This window comes from Salmo trutta, chromosome 15 (genome assembly GCF_901001165.1).
Source record: "Salmo trutta chromosome 15, fSalTru1.1, whole genome shotgun sequence".
NCBI classification, from domain to species: Eukaryota; Metazoa; Chordata; class Actinopteri; order Salmoniformes; family Salmonidae; genus Salmo; species Salmo trutta.
In genome coordinates this window covers 63,424,034-63,450,429 of record NC_042971.1, presented here as the reverse complement: position 1 = coordinate 63,450,429, position 26,396 = coordinate 63,424,034, and the positions used below count along the sequence as shown (strand labels likewise).

Genomic DNA, 26,396 nt, shown 5'->3' with positions numbered 1-26,396 from the left:
GACGTGCTACCTGTCCCAGACCTGCTGTTCCAGACCTGCTGGAACCCTTACCTGTTCACCGGACGTGCTACCTGTCCCAGACCTGCTGTTTTCAACTCTCTAGAGACAGCAGGAGAGGTAGAGATACTCTCAAAGATCGGCTATGAAAAAGCCAACTGACACTTACTCTTGTGTTACTGACTTGTTGGACCCTCGACAACTACTATGGTTATTATTATTTGACCATGCTGGTCATTTATGAACATTTGAACATCTTGGCCATGTTCTGTTATAATCTCCACCCGGCACAGCCAGAAGAGGACTGCCCACCCCTCATAGCCTGGTTCCTCTCTAGGTTTCTTCCTAGGTTTTGTCCTTTCTAGGGAGTTTTTCCTAGCCACCGTGCTTCTACACCTGCATTGCTTGCTGTTTGGGGTTTTAGGCTGGGTTTCTGTACAGCACTTTGAGATATCAGCTGATGTAAGAAGGGCTTTTATAAATACATTTGATTTGATTTGATTATTTAACCAGGTAGACCAGTTGAGAACAAGTTCTCATTTACAACTGTGACCTGGCCAAGATAAAGAAAAGCAGTGCGATTAAAACAACAAGTTATACACAAACAAACGTACAGTCAATAACACAATAGAAAATAAAAATAGAAAAATCTATGTACAGTGAGTGTCACGTTAATTATAGCCACGTTAATGTTAGACAGAAATAAACATCTATGAAGAACATTCGTAGCTACACCAAACACACAGCTCAATGTGAATGGCAAAATGTTAGCCTAACAGAAATTCCTCTGAAAATGTGAAAACACAGCAGCTTAGGCAAAGTGGTCTTTGAGTGACAACACATTCACCGAATTAGCTGATCCCCTTTCCATACACCCACTTCGCTTGATCCTCCCACTTCTATTGACACGCTCACCTCCAGACACGCCAAGTATGCAGGTGCCCATGGTACGTTCAAGATGTGCCCATCTGCGCAACGCGCTCGAAATAACGACAGCCTTGAACGTCCCCCACTATTTGTGTTGACACTGGCCGTGTTCAAGAGGATCAAAACCTTAATGTATCATATAGTTCAATTGTGACTGACCGATGTACATATAATAATGAGTAGTTATTTTTTTCCCTTTTTATTATTTTATTATTTTTGTATCCCAAATGTAGAATGATTGAACATATACTATCACACAGTAGGTGGCGACATGTACAAACAGAGATGTACCAACACCTCGATACCGAAGAACAAGAACACATCTCTAACTGGGGTAAAGGCCACTTTCATCTGCTGGACACATTGCTTTTCCCGGATAAGTTTTAGTAAAGTTGGAACCGGATTTGCTTCTGAACTGAATTGAATCGTCCGTTCACATTTTCTGCGTTAAAAACATTATCTGCAGAAACAAAAACAAAAAATCAGACGTTTCAGTATGTTGCAAAACACAGGGTAAGTAATGTCAGCTAGCTAGCCTGCTAACGTTAGCCTCTTGGCGACATAACATACTATATAGTTGTCTAGTTTTCATAGATGGCTGATTACTTGCATGTAAATCAATTAGCTAAGCTGTAAGAGAAACATAAGACGAGCTTTGGCGAAATACTTTATATATTTTTGGGGGTCCAGAACTTCCAACACAAGCTGTGTTGAAATGTAGCTAGCCAGGGTTAGCTTGTAAAGCAGGTCATCTGGCTACTCTGTCTACCCAGCCAGACACGATAAACAACGGCAGTGAACTTTGCTGTTTGTCTTTCACACTCCTGTACATATTTATTTATTTATTTATCCGTTATTCTACCAGGTAAGTTGATTGAGAACACATTCTCATTTACAGCAACGACCTGGGGAATAATTACAAGGGAGAGGAGATGGATGAATGAGCCCATTGTAAACTGGAGATTATTATATATTATATTATTACATATATATCACCGTTACAAAGTGTACCTGCTAGTTATGTAACTATATCTTTCAAACAGCTAGACTTAGATTGTTTTTGACTTCGTTGTAAACTTAGCAGGCATTGTATCATGTAGCTGAATGCCTAGTTAAATTAAAATGTCACAAAGACCTGATGGGGGGAAATGAGATTCAGGCTAAAGGTCACCAGAGTGTAACAGCCAACCAATGAGATTCAGGCTAAAGGTCACCGGAGTGTAACAGCCAACCAATGAGATTCAGGCTAAAGGTCACCGGAGTGTAACAGCCAACCAATGAGATTCAGGCTAAAGGTCACCGGAGTGTAACAGCCAACCAATGAGATTCAGGCTAAAGGTCACCGGAGTGTAACAGCCAGCCAATGAGATTCAGGCTAAAGGTCACCGGAGTGTAACAGCCAACCAATGAGATTCATGCTAAAGGTCACCGGAGTGTAACAGCCAACCAATGAGATTCAGGCTAAAGGTCACCGGAGTGTAACAGCCAACCAATGAGATTCAGGCTAAAGGTCACCGGAGTGTAACAGCCAACCAATGAGATTCAGGCTAAAGGTCACCGGAGTGTAACATCCAACCAATGAGATTCAGGCTAAAGGTCACCGGAGTGTAACAGCCAGCCAATGAGATTCAGGCTAAAGGTCACCGGAGTGTAACAGCCAACCAATGAGATTCAGGCTAAAGGTCACCGGAGTGTAACAGCCAGCCAATGAGATTCAGGCTAAAGGTCACCGGAGTGTAACAGCCAACCAATGAGATTCATGCTAAAGGTCACCGGAGTGTAACAGCCAACCAATGAGATTCAGGCTAAAGGTCACCGGAGTGTAACAGCCAACCAATGAGATTCAGGCTAAAGGTCACCGGAGTGTAACAGCCAACCAATGAGATTCAGGCTAAAGGTCACCGGAGTGTAACATCCAACCAATGAGATTCAGGCTAAAGGTCACCGGAGTGTAACAGCCAGCCAATGAGATTCAGGCTAAAGGTCACCGGAGTGTAACAACCAATGAGTGACCTCTATCTCACAACACGATCGCAACATCGCGATACTTCCAGGTACGCGTGGTTTGGGATTTAAGAAGTCGGTGAAATAATTGAACAATTCTTCCTTAGTCATTTAATTTTCTCTTTAAATCTAAAGACACAACCCAGATTCGTGGCGATGTCTCAAGTAGTTGAACATGTTACTACTCCAAACTCGTGAAGGAGACAAACTGACACGTTTTAATATGTCAAAAAACAACTTTATATCGAATGAGTGTCTTTTGATTTTGACGGCCAGCCGTTCTGTTGCGAGACGGTGTTTCTCCGCATGATTTCAGCGAGCCGAAGTCGCCATGACATCGCCTACAAGTGTGATAAGAAGATTTCTATTGGAAAAGCAGTTTTAGCCTGTCTTTGATAACACCACCTCAAACTTGAATGATTGACTTCTTGTCATATTATACCAAAGTGTTCCTGTCCTTGAGATCTAGCCAGAGTGCCAACTACTTTTCTGTCATTGTCAAGACCCTTTTTTAAAATGTATTTCTATATAGATTTTTTTTTCTTCATGTTTGGCAAACAGACTGGCACTCAGACAACTTGAATTGAATGAATGAATTGTGTTAAATTCAGGTATATGGAACTGAATTCAACCCTGGTAGACTCTTGATAGAGTTTCATATTGCTGTCACTAATTGAGGAGACAAGGATGGAATTATCTTGATTGGATGACGCCACCTCCCTGAAGGTGTTCTGTATGGATCTTCTAATTTCTTACATCCTGACCTAATGTACAATGTAGTGGCAGCAACAGTCCTCCCTGAATCGAGCCTATCCTGCAAAACAACCTAGTATTCCTTTGTTGTGTGTGTGATTACAGAAAGCTAGCGGGGCAAACCCTGTTCATTACAGGGGCAAGTCGTGGGATTGGGAAAGCCATCGCACTCAAAGCTGCTAAGGATGGTGCCAATGTTGTCATAGCTGCTAAAACCGCACAGGTCCACCCCAAACTACCTGGAACCATCTACACAGCTGCAGAAGAAAGTGAGTCCAGCTTGACTTTACCTTTTTTTTTTTTTCTGGCTTTAGGCTTAAACCACTAAATTATCACACTTTTGACTGTCCTTAAGATGTAACTTTCTGTCTTTTCACAATTTAGTCCCTCCCAGTTTATCAGACATTCTGGATCTTGATGACTTCTGAATTATGTGATAATAAGTACATTGGTACGTGTTGCTTATCCCTGTACGTGTTGCTTATCCCTGTGCGTGTTGCTTATCCCTGTGCGTGTTGCTTATCCCTGTGCGTGTTGCTTATCCCTGTACGTGTTGCTTATCCCTGTGCGTGTTGCGTGTTGCTTATCCCTGTGCGTGTTGCTTATCCCTGTGCGTGTTGCTTATCCCTGTGCGTGTTGCTTATCCCTGTACGTGTTGCTTATCCCTGTGCGTGTTGCTTATCCCTGTGCGTGTTGCTTATCCCTGTGCGTGTTGCTTATCCCTGTACGTGTTGCTTATCCCTGTGCGTGTTGCGTGTTGCTTATCCCTGTGCGTGTTGCTTATCCCTGTGCGTGTTGCTTATCCCTGTGCGTGTTGCTTATCCCTGTGCGTGTTGCTTATCCCTGTGCGTGTTGCTAGTCGAGGCATTGGGAGGCAAAGCGTTGCCTTGTATCGTAGACGTCAGAGATGAGAAGCAGATTGGAGAGGCAGTGGAACGGGCCGTGCAGAAGTTTGGAGGTGAGCAGTAACACGTTACACCCCAAATGAAGGGAAAAGCCCAGAATAACTAAGAGAATTAGTAAATTACACCGTGTTTAATATCAGTTAATACAGAACTAAAGTATTGCTCTCGAGTGGCGCAGCGGTCTAAAGCACTGCGTCTCAGTGCTAGAGGGGCGTCACTACAGACCCCGGTTCGATCCTGGGCTGTATCACAACCGGCGGTGATTGGGAGTCCCATAGGGCGGCGCACTATTGGCCCCAGCGTCGTCCTGGTTTTGCCGGTTTCGGCCTGTCATTGTAAATAAGAATTTGTTCTTAACTGGCTTAACTAGTTAAATAAAAGGTTAAATTAAATATTGCCTAATTGGTGGGCTGCCCCAATAAGTTCTGGGTCCATACGGGTTAGACGGGATTCAGAGATGCTAGAACCAGGAGCTCCAACCTTCTCTCTTTGCAAATTACGGGCCGAATGCCACCCCACCCCTTCCAAATTTCAAAAGACGCTAACACCTGCGAAATCATGATTTGTCCAACAACAACAAAAAGTGAAAACTGAAACAGCGGAACTACTGCTGGTTGCTAGCTAACGCATTCAGAACTACTGCTGGTTGCTAGCTAACGCATTCAGAACTACTGCTGGTTGCTAGCTAACGCATTCAGAACTACTGCTGGTTGCTAGCTAACGCATTCAGAACTACTGCTGGTTGCTAGCTAACGCATTCAGAACTACTGCTGGTTGCTAGCTAACGCATTCTGAACTACTGCTGGTTGCTAGCTAACACATTCAGAACTACTGCTGGTTTCTAGCTAACGCATTCAGAACTACTGCTGGTTGCTAGCTAACGCATTCAGAACTACTGCTGGTTGCTAGCTAACGCATTCAGAACTACTGCTGGTTGCTAGCTAACGCATTCAGAACTACTGCTGGTTGCTAGCTAACGCATTCTGAACTACTGCTGGTTGCTAACTAACGCATTCAGAACTACTGCTGGTTGCTAGCTAACGCATTCAGAACTACTGCTGGTTGCTAGCTAACGCATTCTGTTCTTTCCTGACTGATTCTACTGTATCAGTAATGTTTACTTTGATCTGTCCACGAGATTAAACTGTGCTTTTCAATTTTTTTGGGTGGATTTAAGTGTATAGCTGTATCTACACAAACAAGCAATGTCATTGGACGTCATTTCGTCTTGAAATCTACTTTTGAGATATGAAAACATCTGACAGACTTTCATTTATAAGTGAAGTGTCCCTTTTAACACATGTCTGTGTCCAGGTATTGATATCCTGGTGAACAATGCCAGTGCCATTAACCTGACAGGAACCCTGGAGACGTCCATGAAGAAAGTGGACCTTATGTTGGGCGTCAACCTCAGAGGAACCTATCTGACGTGAGTGAATGAATACATACTAAACAGGATAGCTAGGTCAACTAGGCCTACAGCTATGAATACATACTAAACAGGATAGCTAGGTCAACTAGGCCTACAGCTATGAATACATACTAAACAGGATAGCTAGGTCAACTAGGCCTACATCTATGTAACCTTTTTGATTGTGTGCTACATTTACATTCTTGATTTATTCTAGAACAAACTCTTAAGCGTTGGTATTGGTAGCCTAGCAGTTAGAAGCGACCCAGCAACACGTGGGTTGCCAGTTTGAATACCGGGTCTGATGGGGGGGAATCTGGTGGGAAGTGAGCTGGCTACTGGAAGGTTACTGGTATCAAATCCTAGATGTTATCGTCTCCCCCCACAACAACTGTTCCACGGGAGCAGAAATGTCAATTGGGATCTTGAGGAATACAGTGATCTTAATGTTAAAAAGTAATTGTTTATTCATCGCTATTTCATGCCAGCAGGTGGCAGTGTAAACTTGACTGCATTGCTCAGTGCTGACTGCCGTTGTAATACAGGGCTGTCGGCTTGCAACAGTTTTTTCACTATATTTCACTATATACAGTTGAAGTCGGAAGTTTACATACACCTTAGCAAAAATACATTTAGACTCAGTTTTTCACAATTCCTGACATTTAATCCTAGTAAAAATTCCCTGTCTTAGGTCAGTTAGGATCACCACTTTATTTTAAGAATGTGAAATGTCAGAATAATAGTAGAGAGAATAATTTTTCAGCTTTTATTTCTTTCATCACATTCCCAGTGGGTCAAAAGTTTACATACACTCAATTAGTATTTGGTAGCATTGCCTTTAAATTGTTTAACTTGGGTTAAACGTTTCAGGTAGCCTTCCACAAGCTTCCCACAATAAGTTGGGTGAATTTTGGCCCATTCCTCCTGACAGAGCTGGTGTAACTGAGTCAGGTTTGTTGGCCTCCTTGCTCGCACAAGCTTTTTCAGTTCTGCCCACAAATTTTCTATAGGATTGAGGTCAGGGCTTTGTGATGGCCATTCCAATACCTTGACTTTGTTGTCCTTAAGCCATTTTGCCACAACTTTGGAAGTGTGCTTGGGGTCATTGTCCATTTGGAAGACCCATTTGCAACCAAGCTTTAACTTCCTGACTGATGTCTTGAGATGTTGCTTCAATATATCCACATCATTTTCCTCCCTCATGAAGTCATCTATTTTGTGAAGTGCACCAGTCCCTCCTGCAGCAAAGCACCCCCACAACATGATGCTGCCACCCCCGTGCTTCACGGTTGGGATGGTGTTCTTCAGCTTGCAAGCCGCCCCCTTTTCCTCCAAACATAACGATGGTCATTATGGCCAAACAGTTCTATTTTTGTTTCATCAGACCAGAGGACATTTCTCCAAAAAGTACGATCTTTGTTCCCATGTGCAGTTGCAAACCGTAGTCTGGATTTTTTTATGGCGGTTTGGGAGCAGTGGCTTCTTCCTTGCTGAACGGCCTTTCAGGTTATGTTTGGAAATTGCTCCCAAGGATAAATCAGACTTCTGGAGGTCTACAATTTTTTTTTTTCTGAGGTCTTGGCTGATTTCTTTTGATTTTCCCATGATGTCAAGTGAAGAGGCACCGAGTTTGAAGGTAGGCTTTGAAATATATCCACAGGTACACCTCCTATTGACTCAAATTATGTCAATCAGAAGCTTCTAAAGCCATGACATCATTTTCTGGAATTTTCCAAGTTGTTTAAAGGCACAGTCAACTTAGTGTATGTAAACTTCTGACACACTGGAATTGTGATACAGTGAATTATAAGTGAAATAATTTGTCTGTCAACAATTGTTGGAAAAATTACTTGTGTCATGCACAAAAGTGGTTGAAAAACGAGTTTTAATGACTCCAACCTAAGTGTATGTAAACTTCCGACTTCAACTGTAGGTCATGCCTACCAGAGAAAAGTTTGGTTTCTAATTTTAGTTTGTCAGTAGGTCACATCTGTCAGTCAAGTCTACACCAATATAAAGTCAGAAAGGAAAATAAACTTTCCATAAACCCTTCAAAACATTAGAAATAACTGTTTATGCATTGGTCGTATTACCAAAATAAATGATACATGCACAATAACATCACAATCACAACATCACACCTGTAAATGTCCCGTACCTCGAGCATAAAAAATATTATCCGGTTCGGTAAATGGTTGAGTGAAACCAACTGTCCTCAGTCACGCAATAAATGAATGTGTAAAACTGGTCTCATTCATACAATCAGATTGTAATAAACTCCCATTCCACACACAATAAACATTATCAGTAATGTCAGTAATCTTCACCTACAACTAAACACATAAACCAACATGGTGTAAATCACAAAACAAACGAATACCGTCTGGGGAAAAAGGTTATAGTCAGTGGGACAGTCAATCCAATCTGCCAACAGATCTCCAGAGGAGTCACAGCGGAGACCAACGGAGATAAGAAATCCGTCAATAGAAATAAGTAGATCCTTTTAACTCTTGCAACACAACTATAAAACTTTTAAATACAAAACAACAAACAGAGTAAAGGAGGTTTGGAACTGAGGGTTGAAACTTCCTCATTCGCACCACTGTCACCCCGAACCTTTGCGCATCTGATGCTGGCTACTTAATAGGGACTTGAAAGGGAGGCACTGCATTGGGAGGAGAAGCACAGACGGTTTGGACAAATTCAGGGGCTGTCACACACACCCCTTCCCCTGGAAAAAGCCGACCAATGCCATGGAAGGTACATATTGGTCTGTGGAAACTGAGAAAAGTCTCCTCACTTTCCTCCTCAATGATATTCGTGACTTTGCTGTGTTCACTCTCATCAGCTGAGGGTAAACGGGCCTTAAAGTGTAAGATGTCTGGGAATCCCGAGAAACTTCTCCATCACTTTCCTCTTCAAAGATGTTCAGGACCTTATGCCGTTCAAGCCAGCAGCATACCACCCTGCATCCCACTGCTGGCTTGCTTCTGAAGTTAAGCAGGGTTGGTCCTGGTCAGTCCCTGAATGGGAGACCAGATGCTGCTGGAAGTGGTGTTGGTTGGCCAGTAGGAGGCACTCTTTCCTCTGGTCTAATAAAATATCCCAATGCCCCAGGGCAGTGATTGGGGACATTGCCCTGTGTAGGGTGATGTCTTTCAGATGGGACGTTAAACAGGTGTCCTGACTCTCTGAGGTCATTAAATATCCCGTAAAATAAATAAAATATATTAAAAAAAGAATCTCCTCCAATTCCTCGGCTAAGGTGTAACAAGCCTTCAGGCGTGATACATGGACAACGCCCATATCTTCACCTGTGTCCTCCTCCTTCACTGCTCTGTAGTTCAGAGGGGCCATTCTGCTCCACAATCCTATATGGTCCTTGCCATTTAGGAGCGAGCTTTACTAAGAATTATTTTTCCGGTTTTAAGTACGGATTGGAGTGTAGCGACACCCGATCACTGACCTGGAAGTGGAAATGGCGCCGGAGGGGATGGCTGCCGTTTTAACGAGTTCCTAACCAATTGTCTTATTCTGTGTTTTTTGTTTGCATTGTTTGTAACTTTTTGTTGTTGTACATTATGTTTCTGCCACCGTCTCTTGTGACCGGAAAGAGCTTCTGAACATCAGAACAGTGATTTCTCACCTCGGACTGGAGAAAAACATTTTTTTTTTACGAAACGCAGGCGAAATATTTACGTCTCCTCCCGGACCAGACCCAAATCCCCGTCATTCGCATGAGGAAGAGAAACCGATACGGGGGTCCAGATCAGGGTGCTTGGTGAGAATTTGTGTGCCTTTACAATCCGTCCTACTGGAGAATAAACTGGAAAAGCGCCGTTCAATACTATCCTACCAACGGGAAATTTTAAAAACGTTAATATCTTATGTTTCACAGTCTTGGCAGAACGAGGACATGGATAATCTACAGTTGGCTGGGTTTTCCGTGCATCGGCAAGACAGAACAGCAACCTCTAGTAAGGTGAGGGGTGGTGCTCAAGGTTTTGCTCGCTTGAGGTAGAATACCTCATGATAAGCTGTAGAGTACGCTATTTACCAAGAGTTTTCATCTATTTTTCATTGCTGTCTATTTACCACCACAAACCGATGCAGGCACTAAGACCGCACTCAACAAGCGGTATAAGGCCATAAGCCATGGATTACAGGCAACATTCACACTGAGCTAAAGGGTAGAACTGCCGCCTTCAAGGTGCGGGACTCTAACCTGGAAGCTTATAAGAAATCCTGCAATGCTCTCTGACGAACCATCAAACATGCAAAGCGATAGTACAGGACTAAGATTGAATTAAACTACACTGGCTCTGACGCTCGTCGGATGTGGCAGGGCTCGCAAACTATTAGACTACAAAGGGAAGCACAGCCGCGTGCTGCCCAGTGACACAAGCCTACCAGACGAGCTAAATCACTTCTATGTTCGCTTCGAGGCAAGCAACACTGAGGCATGTATGAGAGCATCAGCTGTTCCGGACGACTGTGTGATTACGCTCTCCGTAGCCGATGTGAGTAAGACCTTTAAACAGGTCAACATTCACAAGGCCGCAGGGCCAGACGGATTACCAGGACGTGTACTGCGAGCATGCGCTGACCAACTGGCAAGTGTCTTCACTGACATTTTTCAACCTCTCCCTGTCTGAGTCTGTAATACGAATTTGTTTCAAGCAGACCACCATAGTCCCTGTGCCCAAGAACACTAAGGTAACCTGCCTAAATGACTACAGACCAGTGGCACTCACGTCCATAGCCATTAAGTGCTTTGAAAGGCTGGTCATGGCTCACATCAACACCATTATCCCAGAAACCCACTCTAATGTGCATACTGCCCCAACAGATACACCGATGATGCAATCTCTATTTCACTCCACACTGCCCTTTCCCACCTGGACAAAAGGAACACCTATGTGAGAATGCTATTCATTGACTACAGCTCAGCGTTCAACACCATATTGCCCTCAAAGCTCATCACTAAGCTAAGGACCCTGGGACTAAACATCTCCCTCTACAACTGGATCCTGGATGTCCTGACGGGCCGCCCCCAGGTGGTAAGGGTAGGTAGCAACACATCTTGCATGCTGATCCTGAACACTGGAGCCCCTCAGGGGTGCATGCTCAGTCCCCTCCTGTACTCCCTGTTCACCCACGACTGCATGGCCAGGCACGACTCCAACCTCAAGTTTGCAGACGACACAACAGTGGTAGGCCTGATCAATGACGAGACAGCCTATAGGGAGGAGGCCACAGCTGGCCGTGTGGTGCCAGGGCAACAACCTGGCCCAGTACATCAGTCCCAGCTTCTTGCCATCCAGGACCTCTATACCTGGTGGCGTCAGAGTATGGTCCTTAACATTGTCAGGCTCCAGCCACCCTGTCATAGACTATTTTATTGCACGGCAAGCGGTACGGGAGCACCAAATCTAGGTCCAAAAGGCTCCTTAACCTTTCTGGGACATGTGGGACACTTCACTGGTTGTACCCGCGGTACAGCCAGAGAAATAGCAGGGCGGCAAATTCAAAACAACAAAAATCTCATAATTCAAATTTCTCAAACACACAAGTATTATACACCATTTTAAAGATAAGATTCTCATTAATCCAACCACATTGTCCGACTTCAAAAAGGCTTTACTGCGAAAGCATAGCATTAGATTATGTTAGGACATCACCTTGACAAGAAAAATCGCACAGCCATTTTCCAAGCAAGGAGAGGCGTCACAAAAACCCGAAATACAGCTAAAATTCATCACTAACCTTTGATGATCTTCATCAGATGACACTCCCAGGACTCAATGTTACAAAATACATGTATGTTTTGTTCGATAAAGTTCATATTTATATCCATAAACCCCATTTTACATTGGCGCATGATGTTCAGAAAATGTATTCCCACCAAAACATCCGGTGAATGAGCACATCAATTTACAAAAATACTCATCATAAACATTGATTAAATTTACAACAGTTATTGAAAGAATTATAGACATACTACTCCTTAATGCAACCGCTATCAGATTTTAAAATAGCGAAAGCACATTTTTCAATATTCTGAGTACAAAGCTCAGCCATCAAAGCAAGCTATACCCGCCAAGTTCTGGAGTCAACTAAACTCAGAATTAGTATTATAAATCTTCCCTTACTTTTGCTGATCTTCGGCGGAATGCACTCCCAGGACTCCCACAAGAAACGTTATTTTTGTTCAAAATATTCCATATTTATCTCCAAATACCTCCTTTTGTTCGCGCGTTCAGATCACTAATCCAAAGGCATAACGCGTGAGCGTAAAACTAGAGACAAAGTCAAATAGTTCCATTACCGTTTGTAGAAACATGTCAAATGATGTTTACAATCAATCCTTAGGATCTTTTTAACATAAAACGTCGATAATATTCCAACCGGACAATAGCGTATTCATTACAGAGGAAAAAGAAGGAGCGGCGCCCCAGTGTGCCGCGCAGTAAACAACTCACTGGTCCCAGGCAGTCCACTGATTGACTGAGCTCCTATTCTCTGCCCAGTAACAGTGGACGCATGAAACAAGTTTCTAAAGGCTGTTGACAGCCAATGGAAGCCTTAGGAAGTGCGAAATGACCCCACAGACACTGTAGTTTCCATAGGGATTAGATAGGAAAACTACAAGTCACTTCCTGGTTGGATTTTTTTCTCAGGTTTTTGCCTGCCATATGAGTTCTGTTATACTCACAGACATCATTCAAACAGTTTTAGAAACTTCAGAGTGTTTTCTATCCAAATCTACTAATAATATGCATATCCTACCTTCTGGACCCGAGAAGCAGGCAGTTTAATTTGGGCACGTATTCATCTGAATTTCTGAATACTGCCCCCTATCCCAAAAAAGTTAACAGCTTCTACCCCCCACCCCCCAAGTCATAAGACTGCTGAACAATTAACCATTTGCATTGACCCCCTTTTTTTACACTGCTGCTACTCGCTGTTTATCTATGCATAGTCACTTTACCCCTACCTACATGTACATATTACCTCAAAAAACCTGTACCCCCCCCCACATTGCCTTGTTATTTTATTGTAACTTGTTTTTCTTTAGTTTTATTCCATTTTTTAAAAATAAAACATATTTGTGTAATTTTTAAACAATTCTGCGTTGTTGGTTCAGAGCTTGTAAGTAATAATTTCACGGTAAGGTTATGTGATAAATAACATTTGATTTGAGCTGCTTGTCTTTATCATAGTTCCTCTTCTGCTTGAGACGGGTTTTGATCAGGTTCTTTTTGAGACTCTCAAGTCGTGGCGATGGACTACCTGGTTATAGTGCTTCCGAGTGGCGCAGCGGTCTAAGGCACTGCATCTCAGTGCAAGAAGCGTCACTACAGACACCCTGGTTCGAATCCAGGCTCTATCATAACCGGCCGTGGTAGGGAGTCCCATAGGTCGGCGCACAATTGGCCCAGCGTCCTCCTGGTTTGTATTGTAAATAAGAATTTGTTCTTAACTGACATGTTAAATATGTAATAAAAAAAAGTACTATAGCAGAGTCTGGAGTAACCTGCTATAGCACCATGTCCAAGGGTCCTCTGAGGGGACGACTCGGGTTACGGCTTTGCAGTACTGACTCCAGTGGATTTTTGCAAAGCAGAATTCAGGGCAACAAAAAACAAAACGTAAGGAATTTGTCCCAGTGTTGTCCCAGTCCCTACGTAGGAAGCAAACACATTTGAGTGATTCTGCAGTTGTTCTAACAGCCATAACTCCTCTGGCTGTTCCAGCTGGGCTCTTCCTAAAGGAGATCATCAGCCAGATTACCAGGGGCTAGCTGTTACCGGAGCGACGGCAGAGAACACTGCTACACTTGGACCCCAGTCATGTAGCTTCTGCTTGGAAGAAATGCTTCTTGCTCTGATTGTGTGGAAACCAGTATTAATCTGGACATCACTGAAGTATATGAAATGAATTTACAACACGACAGGTTACACAGACGGAACTCTACCTCACTCCATCCGAGGGGTAGTTTAGCCTCACCGTCAGCCAGATATAACGGACCTTCTGTCCACGGCTTCATGTTGTGTTGTGGACCTTTTCACCTCCTTCCACAGCTTCTCATTGAGCAGCGTGTAGGATGATCCGTTGTCCAGGATGGTTCTTGTCCACGGGCCTATGGACAGGGGTAACACCAGCTGGTGCGGTATTGGCTGAAAGGAAGGGTATGTTGACGGTTTGGCGTAGTCTGGGACTCTTGGTGTTTTCAGCTCTGGTCAGAGGAGGATGGTCCCAGAGGAGGAGGATGATGATTGTTCTTGTGATGGGAGTTAGGTGTGTTGACTTGTTGCACGGTTTGTGGTTCCTGGAGGGGTTTACGTGATACTGATTTGGACTTGTAGCTGGAGAATGTCCCTCTTTGCTACCTGTCCAACAGAATAGCGGAGAGGTCTTGGCTGGAGACTCTCTGGCTGTGGTTAATGGTCTGGCTTGTGTGTCTGTTTCTTTCTCTGTTCATATTGCTGTTGACATTCTCTATCCTTCTCAAACTGCTGTCCCAGTCTAACCAGTCGGACTCTTTCTCTGAGTTGACTGGCCAGTAGTGGGAGGATGTTCTTCAAGATCAACTTAATGACCTCCTCTTCCTCAGTGACAGGTTTCCACCGTCGGCACAGGGAGTAGTAACTGTATGCACAGTCACCGATACTCCCTCTCTCTCTCTGTCTCTCTCTCTCTGTGCGCTTAATTCCTTGACTTTTTCCACATTTTGTTACGTTACAGCCTTATTCTAAATTGTATTTTATTCCCCTCATCAGTCTACACACAATACCCCATAATGACAAAGCATAAACAGGTTTTTAGACATTTTTGCTAATGTGTATAGAATAAAAAATAAATAAAAATGAAATCACATTTGCATAAGTATTCAGACCCTTTACTCAGTACTTCGGGAGGGTTTCATTCAACGAAGAAGCCTTTCTGAAAAATGTATTTCTGAATTGTTGTTTTCTCAGGTCTAAGCTGTTGTTTTCTCAGGTCTAAGCTGTTGTTTTCTCAGGTCTAAGCTGTTGTTTTCTCAGGTCTAAGCTGTTGTTTTCTCAGGTCTAAGCTGTTGTTTTTCCAGGTCTAAGCTGTTGTTTTCTCAGGTCTAAGCTGTTGTTTTCTCAGGTCTAAGCTGTTGTTTTCTCAGGTCTAAGCTGTTGTTTTTCCAGGTCTAAGCTGTTGTTTTCTCAGGTCTAAGCTGTTGTTTTTCCAGGTCTAAGCTGTTGTTTTCCAGTCTAAGGTGTCTAAGGTCTAGTTGTTTTCTACAGGTCTGAATCTGTTGTTTTCTCCAGGTCTGAAGCTGTTGTTTTCCAGGTCTAAGCTGTTGTTTTTCCAGGTCTAAGCTGTTGTTTTCCAGGTCTAAGCTGTTGTTTTCCAGGTCTAAGCTGTTGTTTTCCAGGTCTAAGCTGTTGTTTTCCAGGTCTAAGCTGTTGTTTTTCCAGGTCTAAGCTGTTGTTTTCCAGGTCTAAGCTGTTGTTTTCCAGGTCTAAGCTGTTGTTTTCCAGGTCTAAGCTGTTGTTTTCCAGGTCTAAGCTGTTGTTTTCCAGGTCTAAGCTGTTGTTTTTCCAGGTCTAAGCTGTTGTTTTTCCAGGTCTAAGCTGTTGTTTTTCCAGGTCTAAGCTGTTGTTTTCCAGGTCTAAGCTGTTGTTTTTCCAGGTCTAAGCTGTTGTTTTTCCAGGTCTAAGCTGTTGTTTTCTCACATTTGAATTGTTGTTTTTCCAGGTCTAAGCTGTTGTTTTTCTCAGGTCTAAGCTGTTGTTTTTCCAGGTCTAAGCTGTTGTTTTTCCAGGTCTAAGCTGTTGTTTTTCCAGGTCTAAGCTGTTGTTTTTCCAGGTCTAAGCTGTTGTTTTTCCAGGTCTAAGCTGTGCATCCCACATCTGTTGAAGAGTAAAAACCCTCACATCCTCAACCTCAGCCCACCGCTTAACCTGAACCCCATCTGGTTCAAAAACCACACAGGTAAGGAAGCCTTCATTCACTGTCTGTCTGAGTCTCAGTGTGCACTTCCCTTCACTGTATAAGAAATATGATGGAATCTCCCTCTAGCCCCCTGCCTCCACCAATCCAATGCTTTTAGATTTTGTCGGTAGTAGTGAACAAGTTGAGGAGCCAAGGAGAAGTTGTTGGGACGCACCTTCTCTGTTTGCTATGCACCGAGGACGATTTGAAAAACAAGATCTTTGACTTGTGTTTTTTTAACCTGTTCTTCTTTTTTTTATGGTTTCCCTTTAGCATACACAATGGCCAAGTATGGCATGTCCATGTGTGTTCTGGGCATGGCTGAAGAGTTCAGAGGGTCCATCGCTGTCAATGCCTTATGGCCTAAGACGGGTATGTGTTGAAAGATACCATTTTACACTGTATAACCAGTTTTTTAATGAACCAGAGTAGGAATGAGAAGACTAGTTTGTCACTTTTGTTGTCATCTGGAATCCTATCAGTGCCATCTAAAATAACTTCCTATGTGCCAATACATAAAGTATTTTGAAGTAATTCAGAAAGATGTATTTATTTTGTTAATGAATGTTGCGCCGTGTCCTCCAGCCATCCATACTGCCGCTATGGACATGATAGGCGGCGCGGAGGTGGGTAAGCAGTGTCGTAATGTTGACATCATGTCAGACGCAGCCTACGCCATCTTCGGTAAGCCACCCAGCTACACCGGGAACTTTGTCATCGACGAGGAAATTCTGAAGACCGAGGGAATTAAAGACTTTGACATTTACGCCGTCGCTCCAGGTAATGTGCACGGTGATGTGAGGTTTAACACAGAATTTTACGTCACAGATATAAAACAGCCTGATAAAGTAATCCTTCCAACTTGGATCTCTAGTGTCAATTTTAATCACCCAGTAGAGATGTTTTGATGTACTGGTGCGTCAATATAAGTTGCATAAATACAGAAAATACCCATCTAAATCAGTCAGTTTAAGATAAGAGATGTCTTTTTTTTTTAAATTTTATTGGCTGGATCTGCTGTGGAAGGTGGCTGTGCTACAGAGATTTTCGTCAGACCATTAGACGTCCCGGAAATCGGTTTCTAAACTAATATGACCTTTACTACCCCCACACGTGTCACAGGCCCCGTCTGAAGGTAACTGGGTACCAGTTTTTAAAAACGAATGGAAGTATGGAGGTAGTTTTTTTGCCTACCCCCCACCCCCCAAAAGGGGTTAAATATGTTTCCTGAGGTTTCTTATCTCCTAGATGTAGGACAGACACTTCCAAACCTTTTTATTCCTTATGTCTTTTTATTTTTGCTATTTATGAATGTTATTCAATGTGTTTCTATGGGATTTGGTACTAAAGGCCATTCAATATTATCAAATGTGTATTTTTATATATATATATATATATATATATATATATATATATATATATATATATATATATACCTAAAGGGGTCCTATAATTCTAAATCAAATGGCTAAATAATTTATAGTATGACCATTTTAAAATAATTAAATATGTCAGTTTATAACCCCTTCCCCTCCACCCCCAACATCTTCGACTCTAGATGGTGTTTAAGATGGTGTGGCTACGGTGTGGCTACGGTGTGGTTACGGTGGTGTGGTTACGGTGGGTGTGGCTACGGCGGTGTGGCTACGGCGGTGTGGCTACGGCGGTGTGGTTACGGCGGTGTGGCTACGGTGGTGTGGTTACGGTGGTGCGGCTACGGTGGTGCGGTTACGGTGGTGTGGCTACGGTGTGGGTGGTTGTGGTGTGGTTACGGTGGTGTGGTTACGGTGGTGTGGTTACGGTGGTGTGGCTACGGTGTGGTTACGGTGTGGTGTGGCTACGGTGGTGTGGCTACGGTGGTGTGGCTACGGTGTGGCTACGGTGGTGTGGTTACGGTGGTGTGGCTACGGTGGTGTGGTTACGGTGTGGCTACGGTGGTGTGGCTACGGTGTGGTTACGGTGTGGTGTGGTTACGGTGTGGCTACGGTGGTGTGGTTAAGGTGTGGCTACGGTGGTGTGGTTACAGTGTGGCTACGGTGGTGTGGTTACGGTGGTGTGGCTACGGTGGTGTGGTTACGGTGTGGCTACGGTGGTGTGGCTACGGTGGTGTGGCTACGGTGTGGTGTGGCTACGGTGGTGTGGCTACGGTGGTGTGGCTACGGTGGTGTGGCTACGGTGGTGTGGCTACGGTGTGGCTACGGTGGTGTGGCTACGGTGTGGTTACGGTGGTGTGGTTACGGTGTGGTTACGGTGGTGTGGCTACGGTGTGGCTACGGTGTGGTTACGGTGGTGTGGCTACGGTGGTGTGGCTACGGTGGTGTGGCTACGGTGGTGTGGCTACGGTGGTGTGGCTACGGTGTGGCTACGGTGTGGTGTGGCTACGGTGTGGTGACGGTGGTGTGGCTACGGTGTGGTGACGGTGGTGTGGCTACGGTGTGGCTACGGTGGTGTGTGGTTACGGTGTGGCTACGGTGGTGTGGTTACGGTGTGGCTACGGTGGTGTGGCTACGGTGTGGCTACGGTGGTGTGGCTACGGTGGTGTGGCTACGGTGGTGTGGCTACGGTGGTGTGGTGACGGTGTGGTGTGGTTACGGTGTGGCTACGGTGGTGTGGCTACGGTGGTGTGGCTACGGTGGTGTGGCTACGGTGTGGTTACGGTGGTGTGGCTACGGTGGTGTGGCTACGGTGGTGTGGCTACGGTGGTGTGGCTACGGTGTGGTTACGGTGTGGTTACGGTGGTGTGGCTACGGTGGTGTGGCTACGGTGGCTACGGTGGTGTGGCTACGGTGGTGTGGCTACGGTGGTGTGGCTACGGTGGTGTGGTTACGGTGGTGTGGTTACGGTGGTGTGGTTACGGTGGTGTGGTTACGGTGTCCAACAGCATAGATGTGGTTATCAATCAAGCAAAATCATTTTTATAAAGCCATTTTAAAAAATATATATATATATTTTTTTTTACATCAGCAGTTGTCACCTTTTTATCCATCCTAAAACCCCAGAGAGCAGGCAATGATGCAGAAGCACAGTGACCTAAGAAAGAAAAAAAAAACATGCTTGAAAGGCAGGAACCTTGGAGGAAACCTAAAGAGGAACCAGGCTCCGAGGGGGTGACTAGTCCTCTTCTGACTGTACCTAGTGGTTATGCTAATAATAGTAGTATCTCTGTGTGACCACAGGTAATGCACTGCTCCCAGACTTCTTCCTGGATGAGGCTGAGGCTCTGGTGCAGAACATGGGGGATCCGGTTGTCATCCCAGTGGTTAAGGGTAGCACTGCTGCCAGTGGGCCCATAGCGGAAACATTCAACATCATCAAGGGAGTCCTCAACCCTGACATTGTCAAATCCACTGGAGGAGTCTACAAATTCGACCTGTCTGGTAAGAAAGTTATTTTTCACTATTGTATGAATGTTTTGTAATAGTGAATATATTCACTTGCCAGTTTATTAGGTACACACCTAGTACCGTGCCAAAGCCCTCTTTGCATCCAGAACAGCCTGAATTCTTCGGGGGGAATGGATTCTACAAGGTGTCGGAAAAGTTACACAGGGATGTTGGTCCATTGGACGGCAGTACATTCATGCTACCGATTGGCCGGCAGTACATTCATGCTACCATTCATGCTACCAGCAGCCCGTTCCATCTCATCCGAAAGATTGAGATCTGGTGACTGACCAGGCCACCGAAGTAAACTGAACTTCCTGTCATGTTCCAGGCAATGTTTTCCCACTCCTCAGTTGTCCAGTGTTGGTGATGACACGCCCCCTCTAGCCACTCCTCAGTTGGTGATGACACGCCCCCTCTAGCCACTCCTCAGTTGTCCAGTGTTTGTGATGACACGCCCCCTCTAGCCACTCCTCAGTTGTCCAGTGTTGGTGATGACACGCCCCCTCTAGCCACTCCTCAGTTGTCCAGTGTTTGTGATGACACGCCCCCTCTAGCCACTCCTCAGTTGTCCAGTGTTTGTGATGACACGCCCCCTCTAGCCACTCCTCAGTTGGTGATGACCCGCCCCCTCTAGCCACTCCTCAGTTGGTGATGACACGCCCCCTCTAGCCACTCCTCAGTTGTCCAGTGTTGGTGATGACACGCCCCCTCTAGCCACTCCTCAGTTGGTGATGACACGCCCCCTCTAGCCACTCCTCAGTTGGTGATGACACGCCCCCTCTAGCCACTCCTCAGTTGGTGATGACACGCCTCCTCTAGCCACTCCTCATTTGGTGATGACACGCCCCCTCTAGCCACTCCTCAGTTGTCCAGTGTTGGTGATGACCCGCCCCCTCTAGCCACTCCTCAGTTGTCCAGTGTTGGTGATGACACGCCCCCTCTAGCCACTCCTCAGTTGGTGATGACACGCCCCCTCTAGCCACTCCTCAGTTGGTGATGACACGCCCCCTCTAGCCACTCCTCAGTTGGTGATGACACGCCCCCTCTAGCCACTCCTCAGTTGGTGATGACACGCCCCCTCTAGCCACTCCTCAGTTGTCCAGTGTTGGTGATGACACGCCCCCTCTAGCCACTCCTCAGTTGGTGATGACACGCCCCCTCTAGCCACTCCTCAGTTGGTGATGACACGCCCCCTCTAGCCACTCCTCAGTTGTCCAGTGTTGGTGATGACCCGCCCCCTCTAGCCACTCCTCAGTTGGTAATGACCCGCCCCCTCTAGCCACTCCTCAGTTGTCCAGTGTTGGTGATGACACGCCCCCTCTAGCCACTCCTCAGTTGTCCAGTGTTGGTGATGACACGCCCCCCTCTAGCCACTCCTCAGTTGGTGATGACCCGCCCCCTCTAGCCACTCCTCAGTTGTCCAGTGTTGGTGATGACCCGCCCCCTCTAGCCACTCCTCAGTTGGTGATGACACGCCCCCTCTAGCCACTCCTCAGTTGGTGATGACACGCCCCCCTCTAGCCACTCCTCAGTTGGTGATGACACGCCCCCTCTAGCCACTCCTCAGTTGTCCAGTGTTGGTGATGACCCGCCCCCTCTAGCCACTCCTCAGTTGGTGATGACACGCCCCCTCTAGCCACTCCTCAGTTGTCCAGTGTTGGTGATGACACGCCCCCTCTAGCCACTCCTCAGTTGGTGATGACACGCCCCCTCTAGCCACTCCTCAGTTGTCCAGTGTTTGTGATGACACGCCCCCTCTAGCCACTCCTCAGTTGTCCAGTGTTGGTGATGACACGCCCCCTCTAGCCACTCCTCAGTTGTCCAGTGTTGGTGATGGCACGCCCCCTCTAGCCACTCCTCAGTTGTCCAGTGTTGGTGATGACCCGCCCCCTCTAGCCACTCCTCAGTTGGTGATGACACGCTTCCTCTAGCCACTCCTCAGTTGTCCAGTGTTGGTGATGACACGCCCCCTCTAGCCACTCCTCAGTTGGTGATGGCACGCCCCCTCTAGCCACTCCTCAGTTGGTGATGACACGCCCCCTCTAGCCACTCCTCAGTTGGTGATGACCCGCCCCCTCTAGCCACTCCTCAGTTGTCCAGTGTTGGTGATGACACGCCCCCTCTAGCCACTCCTCAGTTGTCCAGTGTTGGTGATGACACGCCCCCTCTAGCCACTCCTCAGTTGGTGATGACACGCCCCCTCTAGCCACTCCTCAGTTGGTGATGACCCGCCCCCTCTAGCCACTCCTCAGTTGGTGATGACACGCCCCCTCTAGCCACTCCTCAGTTGGTGATGACACGCCCCCTCTAGCCACTCCTCAGTTGTCCAGTGTTGGTGATGACCCGCCCCCTCTAGCCACTCCTCAGTTGGTGATGACACGCCCCCTCTAGCCACTCCTCAGTTGTCCAGTGTTGGCCCGCCCCCTCTAGCCACTCCTCAGTTGGTGATGACCCGCCCCCTCTAGCCACTCCTCAGTTGTCCAGTGTTGGTGATGACCCGCCCCCTCTAGCCATTCCTCCGTTGTCCAGTGTTGGTGATGACACGCCCCCTCTAGCCACTCCTCAGTTGGTGATGGCCCCGCCCCCTCTACTGTGGAGATATTAAAGACGAGTCTCATGTGAAGTTCTGACTTGACTTTTTTTAAGACAAAATATTTGATTAAAATAAGTCCGGACTACTCCCTTGTTTCACGACTTTCCCTACTGCCTTGTTTCATGACTTACCCTACTCCCTTGTTTCATGACTTACCCTACTCCCTTGTTTCACGACTTTCCCTACTCCCTTGTTTCACCGCTTCCCCTACTCCCTTGTTTCACCGCTTCCCCTACTCCCTTGTTTCATGACTTCCCCTACTCCCTTGTTTCATGACTTCCTCTACTCCCTTGTTTCAAACTTCCCCTACTCCCTTGTTTCATGACTTCCTCTACTCCCTTGTTTCATGACACTTGGTGGACAATGCAGGCAACTCCGAAAGTCATTATTTTGTGATGTTTGACTGTCCATTAGGCTCCATGTTTGTTGGTGTGAAGGGGAGCCTATAGTAGTGTGTGTGTGTGTGTGTGTGTGTGTGTGTGTTCCAGGTGAGCATGCAGGAGTGTGGTTCATTGACATGAAGAACGGCGGGGGCAGTGCAGGTAGTGGAGAACCCCCAGTCAAAGCTGACGTGATCATGACCATGGACAGTGCTGACTTCACCAAGATGTTTGCAGGTTAGTGTGACTGACTGGATAGCTGGGTCGTGTTCATTGGGCACGAAACGGATGAAAACAGAACTGAAACGTGGAGGGAATACCTGCCAGTGCCTGGGTCGTATTCACCATAGCAAACCATTTTGGTTCCTAGTGAATTTGACTCTGGACTGGTCCAGTAAGAAACGTTTCTGTTGTCCTGATGAACACCACCATGTTTGCTTTTTTTCACTAGTTATTTCTGATGTCTTTGCCACTATAGTTCTCTCATTAGTGATACACATTGTGCTGCTTTCTTCATGTTGTGGTTCTCTCTTTTTCTCACTTTCTCTCTCTCTCTTTCTTTATTTTTCTCTCTCTTTCTTCCTCTTTCTTTCTCTTTCTTTCTCTCTCTCTCTCTCTCTCTCTCTCTCTCTCTCCAGGCAAACTGAAGCCCACCATGGCCTTTATGTCAGGGAAGCTGATGATTAAAGGAGACATGAGCCTGGCTATCAAGATGGAGAAGATGATGTCCATGATGAAGTCTAAACTCTAACTACGAGGAGATGCCTATTCACTACATCTGGTGCCTTCAAGACAACTGGGAACTTTATAATATAAGAAAAATGATAATCTGTTAAAAATCGTTATGGTGAGATCATCAGGTCGGAGACTTCAGGGAACTCTAGGATGATGCCCGAATTTCTGAATTCGGTCGTTGTAGATTTCCAAGTTCCGTGTTGTCTGAAATGGTACCGTATAGAGGGAATTAGGGTGTCATTTGGGACATAACCAGAATGTCTAACGTAAATGTGCAGTTGTCCTCATCTCTGAATGTGTCATAATGAACTGTCCCTCATCTCTTTCTTTTTCTAATAAACCAGTTGTTCTAATTGTACTGCGGTTTCTGTTTGTAGTCATGTCCCACATTGTTCAGTAAATTCTTGGGACACTCAGGGTGTGTCTCTCTCTGGATAACCGCGTCTGCTAAATAACTCAAATGTAGAAACTAGAAGATACAGTGGAAATGAAAGTTATGTCAAGTATGAGTGTTACAAATATAATACGAGTAGTGTCTTGGGTTGAGCAGATGAATCAATAGTGTGTATATATTAAAAAAAGGTTCAATAAAATAATTAAATAGAACAGCAGCTGTGTGTGTTTGTGTGTGTGTTCATGTTTGTGTGTGTGTGCGTTCATGTTTGTGTGTGTGTGCGTTTGTGTGTGTGTCTTTAAGGGTTGGATGTGTGGAGAGTTCATGCTGTCTAAGGTGCATATCTTACTCTGATTTATACTTATTATGAATAATAGGATATTTTATTGTTCGAGATGCCAGCAAGACTTAGCAATAATAAGGCCTTGACCTCTGTGATTTCCCTTCAAAATAAACGTTTTGCAATGACGATGGTAACAAAGTTACAAAAAGGAGAAAAAAAACAGTTGAAATTAGTTTTATGAGGAAATGTTAGCAGACTTAGAATTTTGTTTAACAATATCAAAAATATCATGCCGTCCCTAGGAGGGGTGCGTCACTTGAGTGGGTTGAGTCACTGACGTGATCTTCCTGTCTGGGTTGGCGCCCCCCCCCTTGGGTTGTGCCATGGCAGAGATCTTTGTGGGCTATACTCGGCTTTGTCTCAGGACGGTAAGTTGGTGGTTGAAGATATCCCTCTAGTGGTGTGGGGGCTGTGCTTTGGCAAAGTGGGTGGGGTTATATCCTGCCTGTTTGGCCCTGCCCGGGGGTATCGTCGGATGGGGCCACAGTGTCTCCCAACCCCTCCTGTCTCAGCCTCCAGTATTTATGCTGCACTAGTTTGTGTCTGGGGGCTAGGGTCAGTCTGTTATATCTGGAGTATTTCTCCTGTTTTATCCAGTGTCCTGTGTGAATTTAAATATGCTCTCTCTAATTCTTTCTCTCTCTCGGAGGACCTGAGCCCGAGGACCATGTCTCAGGACTACCTGGCCTGATGACTCCTTGCTGTCCTCAGTCCACCTGGCCGTGCTGCTGCTCCAGTTTCAACTGTTCTGCCTGCGGCTATGGAACCCTGACCTGTTCACCGGACATGCTACCTGTCCCAGACCTGCTGTTTTCAACTCTCTAGAGACAGCAGGAGAGGTAGAGATACTCTCAATGATCGGCTATGAAAAGCCAACTGACATTTACTCCTGAGGTGCTGACCTGTTGCACCCTCTACAACCACTGTGATTATTATTATTTGACCATGCTGGTCATCTATGAACATTTGAACATCTTGGCCACGTTCTGTTATAATCTCCACCCGGCACAGCCAGAAGAGGACTGGCCACCCCTCATAGCCTGGTTCCTCTCTAGGTGTCTTCCTAGGTTCTGACCTTTTCTAGGGAGTTTTTCCTAGCCACTGTGCTTCTACACCTGCATTGCTTGCTGTTTGGGGTTTTAGGCTGGGTTTCTGTACAGCGCTTTGAGATATCAGCTGATGTAAGAAGAGCTTTATTAAAATAAATACATTTGATTGATTGTCAATTTAATGGTGCTATTGTTAAAGGAAGCAATTTTGAAATGTAATGTTTAAGAAAAGTCTTAACTGTATTTTTGTTGTATTGCACAAAGAAATGACACTGTACAGGAACAAACGATCCATAAAGCCAGGGTGCAGTCTCCTGACTCATCAGGGTAAGGTGGGTTGCGTACAGGTTCTGATCACATTGTCTCTGTTGTTTCTTTTAAGTAGTTACCTTCTCACCTAATCGCCTGCTAATAGTTGGAATTTGGCTCCTACATTCCAGGGCAAACCCAGAGTGCAAGTCTGGTATAGAATGTTTTTTTTAAACGTTTTTTTCACACTGGAAGCAACCATAGAGAAAGCTAAAATAGTTAATTTAATGTTTTGTCATTTAGATATAATCCTGAATTAGTCAGTCAGCAGAGTTAAAGTGACAGTATAAAAGTGTAGCAGTATGATTTAGACTCAACATGAGTTCACCAACATCAGCCTGCTGTTCTGGCCTTGGTGGACCTCGTCCGATTCACTAAAGGAAGAGGGGATTGGCTGTTTTGTATTCTAGGGACTCTAGTGAGTAGACTGGACCTTGGTTTTTATGGACACACAATCAATCGTTTTGCCTGTATAGTGTAATATTTCTACCACATAGTGTCCAATGCTTTCAATTTAAATCGTTTAACGTTATTTGTCAGGCCAAGATGCATTTGTTTTGGCACGGATCAAAGTTGGCCTTGCTATGTTTTGTGTAAAAGGTGCATCTGGCTCGTCATCATTAGGTGAATCTAGGTCGTTAACAGGTATGCCAGTCCATCAGCTATAGGCCTATACAGAGTATTAAATTCGGACCAAAGGAGTGGGTGGGGTAGAAAGTGTTGCTGGCTGTAATATATACTTTATATACAGTGTATTGCATTGGGGTCATTTATTTGTTTTAAAACCCACAGTTAAATTCAAATGTCACTTAAATATGAATAATTGTTAGACAATCGTTTTTCATGATTCATAACAGGTTTAATGACACTTTTATTTAGAATACTTTTGAAATTCCTTGACCCAGAAGTACTTTTTTTTAGTGTTGCTGACGAGACGCCAGTAATATTAAGGTAGAAATGGAACATCTGAAGGTAATTAGATCATATATTTACTAGCCAATGCTTCACTCTTTGGCCTTTCGTCCTATGGGTAGCTAGCTAGTTAGCTATATTTACATTTTAGTAATTTAGCAGACACTCTTATCCAGAGCGACTTACAGTACTAAATGCATAAATGTTTTTCCTCCATACTGGTCCCTCGTGGGAATCGAACCCACAACCCTGGCGTTGCACACACCATGCTCTACCAACTGAGCCACACAGGACCACCTATATAAACCAGACTACTTCATGAATTCAGC

At 45.2% G+C, this 26,396-nt stretch overlaps 1 protein-coding gene and 1 long non-coding RNA gene across 2 annotated transcripts; both read left to right on the top strand.

The window, feature by feature from the left end:
- The first annotated feature begins 1,208 nt into the window (after window positions 1–1,208).
- On the top strand, window positions 1,209–23,671 carry hsdl2 (hydroxysteroid dehydrogenase like 2). Its single transcript, XM_029692465.1, has 10 exons — window positions 1,209–1,437; window positions 3,787–3,950; window positions 4,541–4,639; window positions 5,901–6,015; window positions 15,863–15,966; window positions 16,240–16,338; window positions 16,552–16,746; window positions 19,143–19,343; window positions 22,434–22,562; window positions 22,964–23,671. Exons 1-10 carry the CDS (start codon window positions 1,421–1,423, stop codon window positions 23,074–23,076), a joined length of 1,236 nt encoding a protein of 411 aa, XP_029548325.1. The 5' UTR covers window positions 1,209–1,420; the 3' UTR covers window positions 23,077–23,671.
- LOC115149528 (uncharacterized) lies at window positions 6,022–6,624 on the top strand. Its single transcript, XR_003866889.1, has 2 exons — window positions 6,022–6,098; window positions 6,146–6,624. It is a non-coding gene; the product is annotated as an uncharacterized LOC115149528 (long non-coding RNA).
- Window positions 23,672–26,396: the final 2,725 nt, after the last annotated feature.

What these genes read in the sequence shown, in the direction of transcription:
- hsdl2 (XM_029692465.1), top strand. An exon ending in CTACACAGCTGCAGAAGAAA is followed by an intron (nt 3,951 to 4,540) that starts GTGAGTCCAGCT and finishes GCGTGTTGCTAG; the next exon opens with TCGAGGCATTGGGAGGCAAA. An exon ending in GGCCGTGCAGAAGTTTGGAG is followed by an intron (nt 4,640 to 5,900) that starts GTGAGCAGTAAC and finishes GTCTGTGTCCAG; the next exon opens with GTATTGATATCCTGGTGAAC.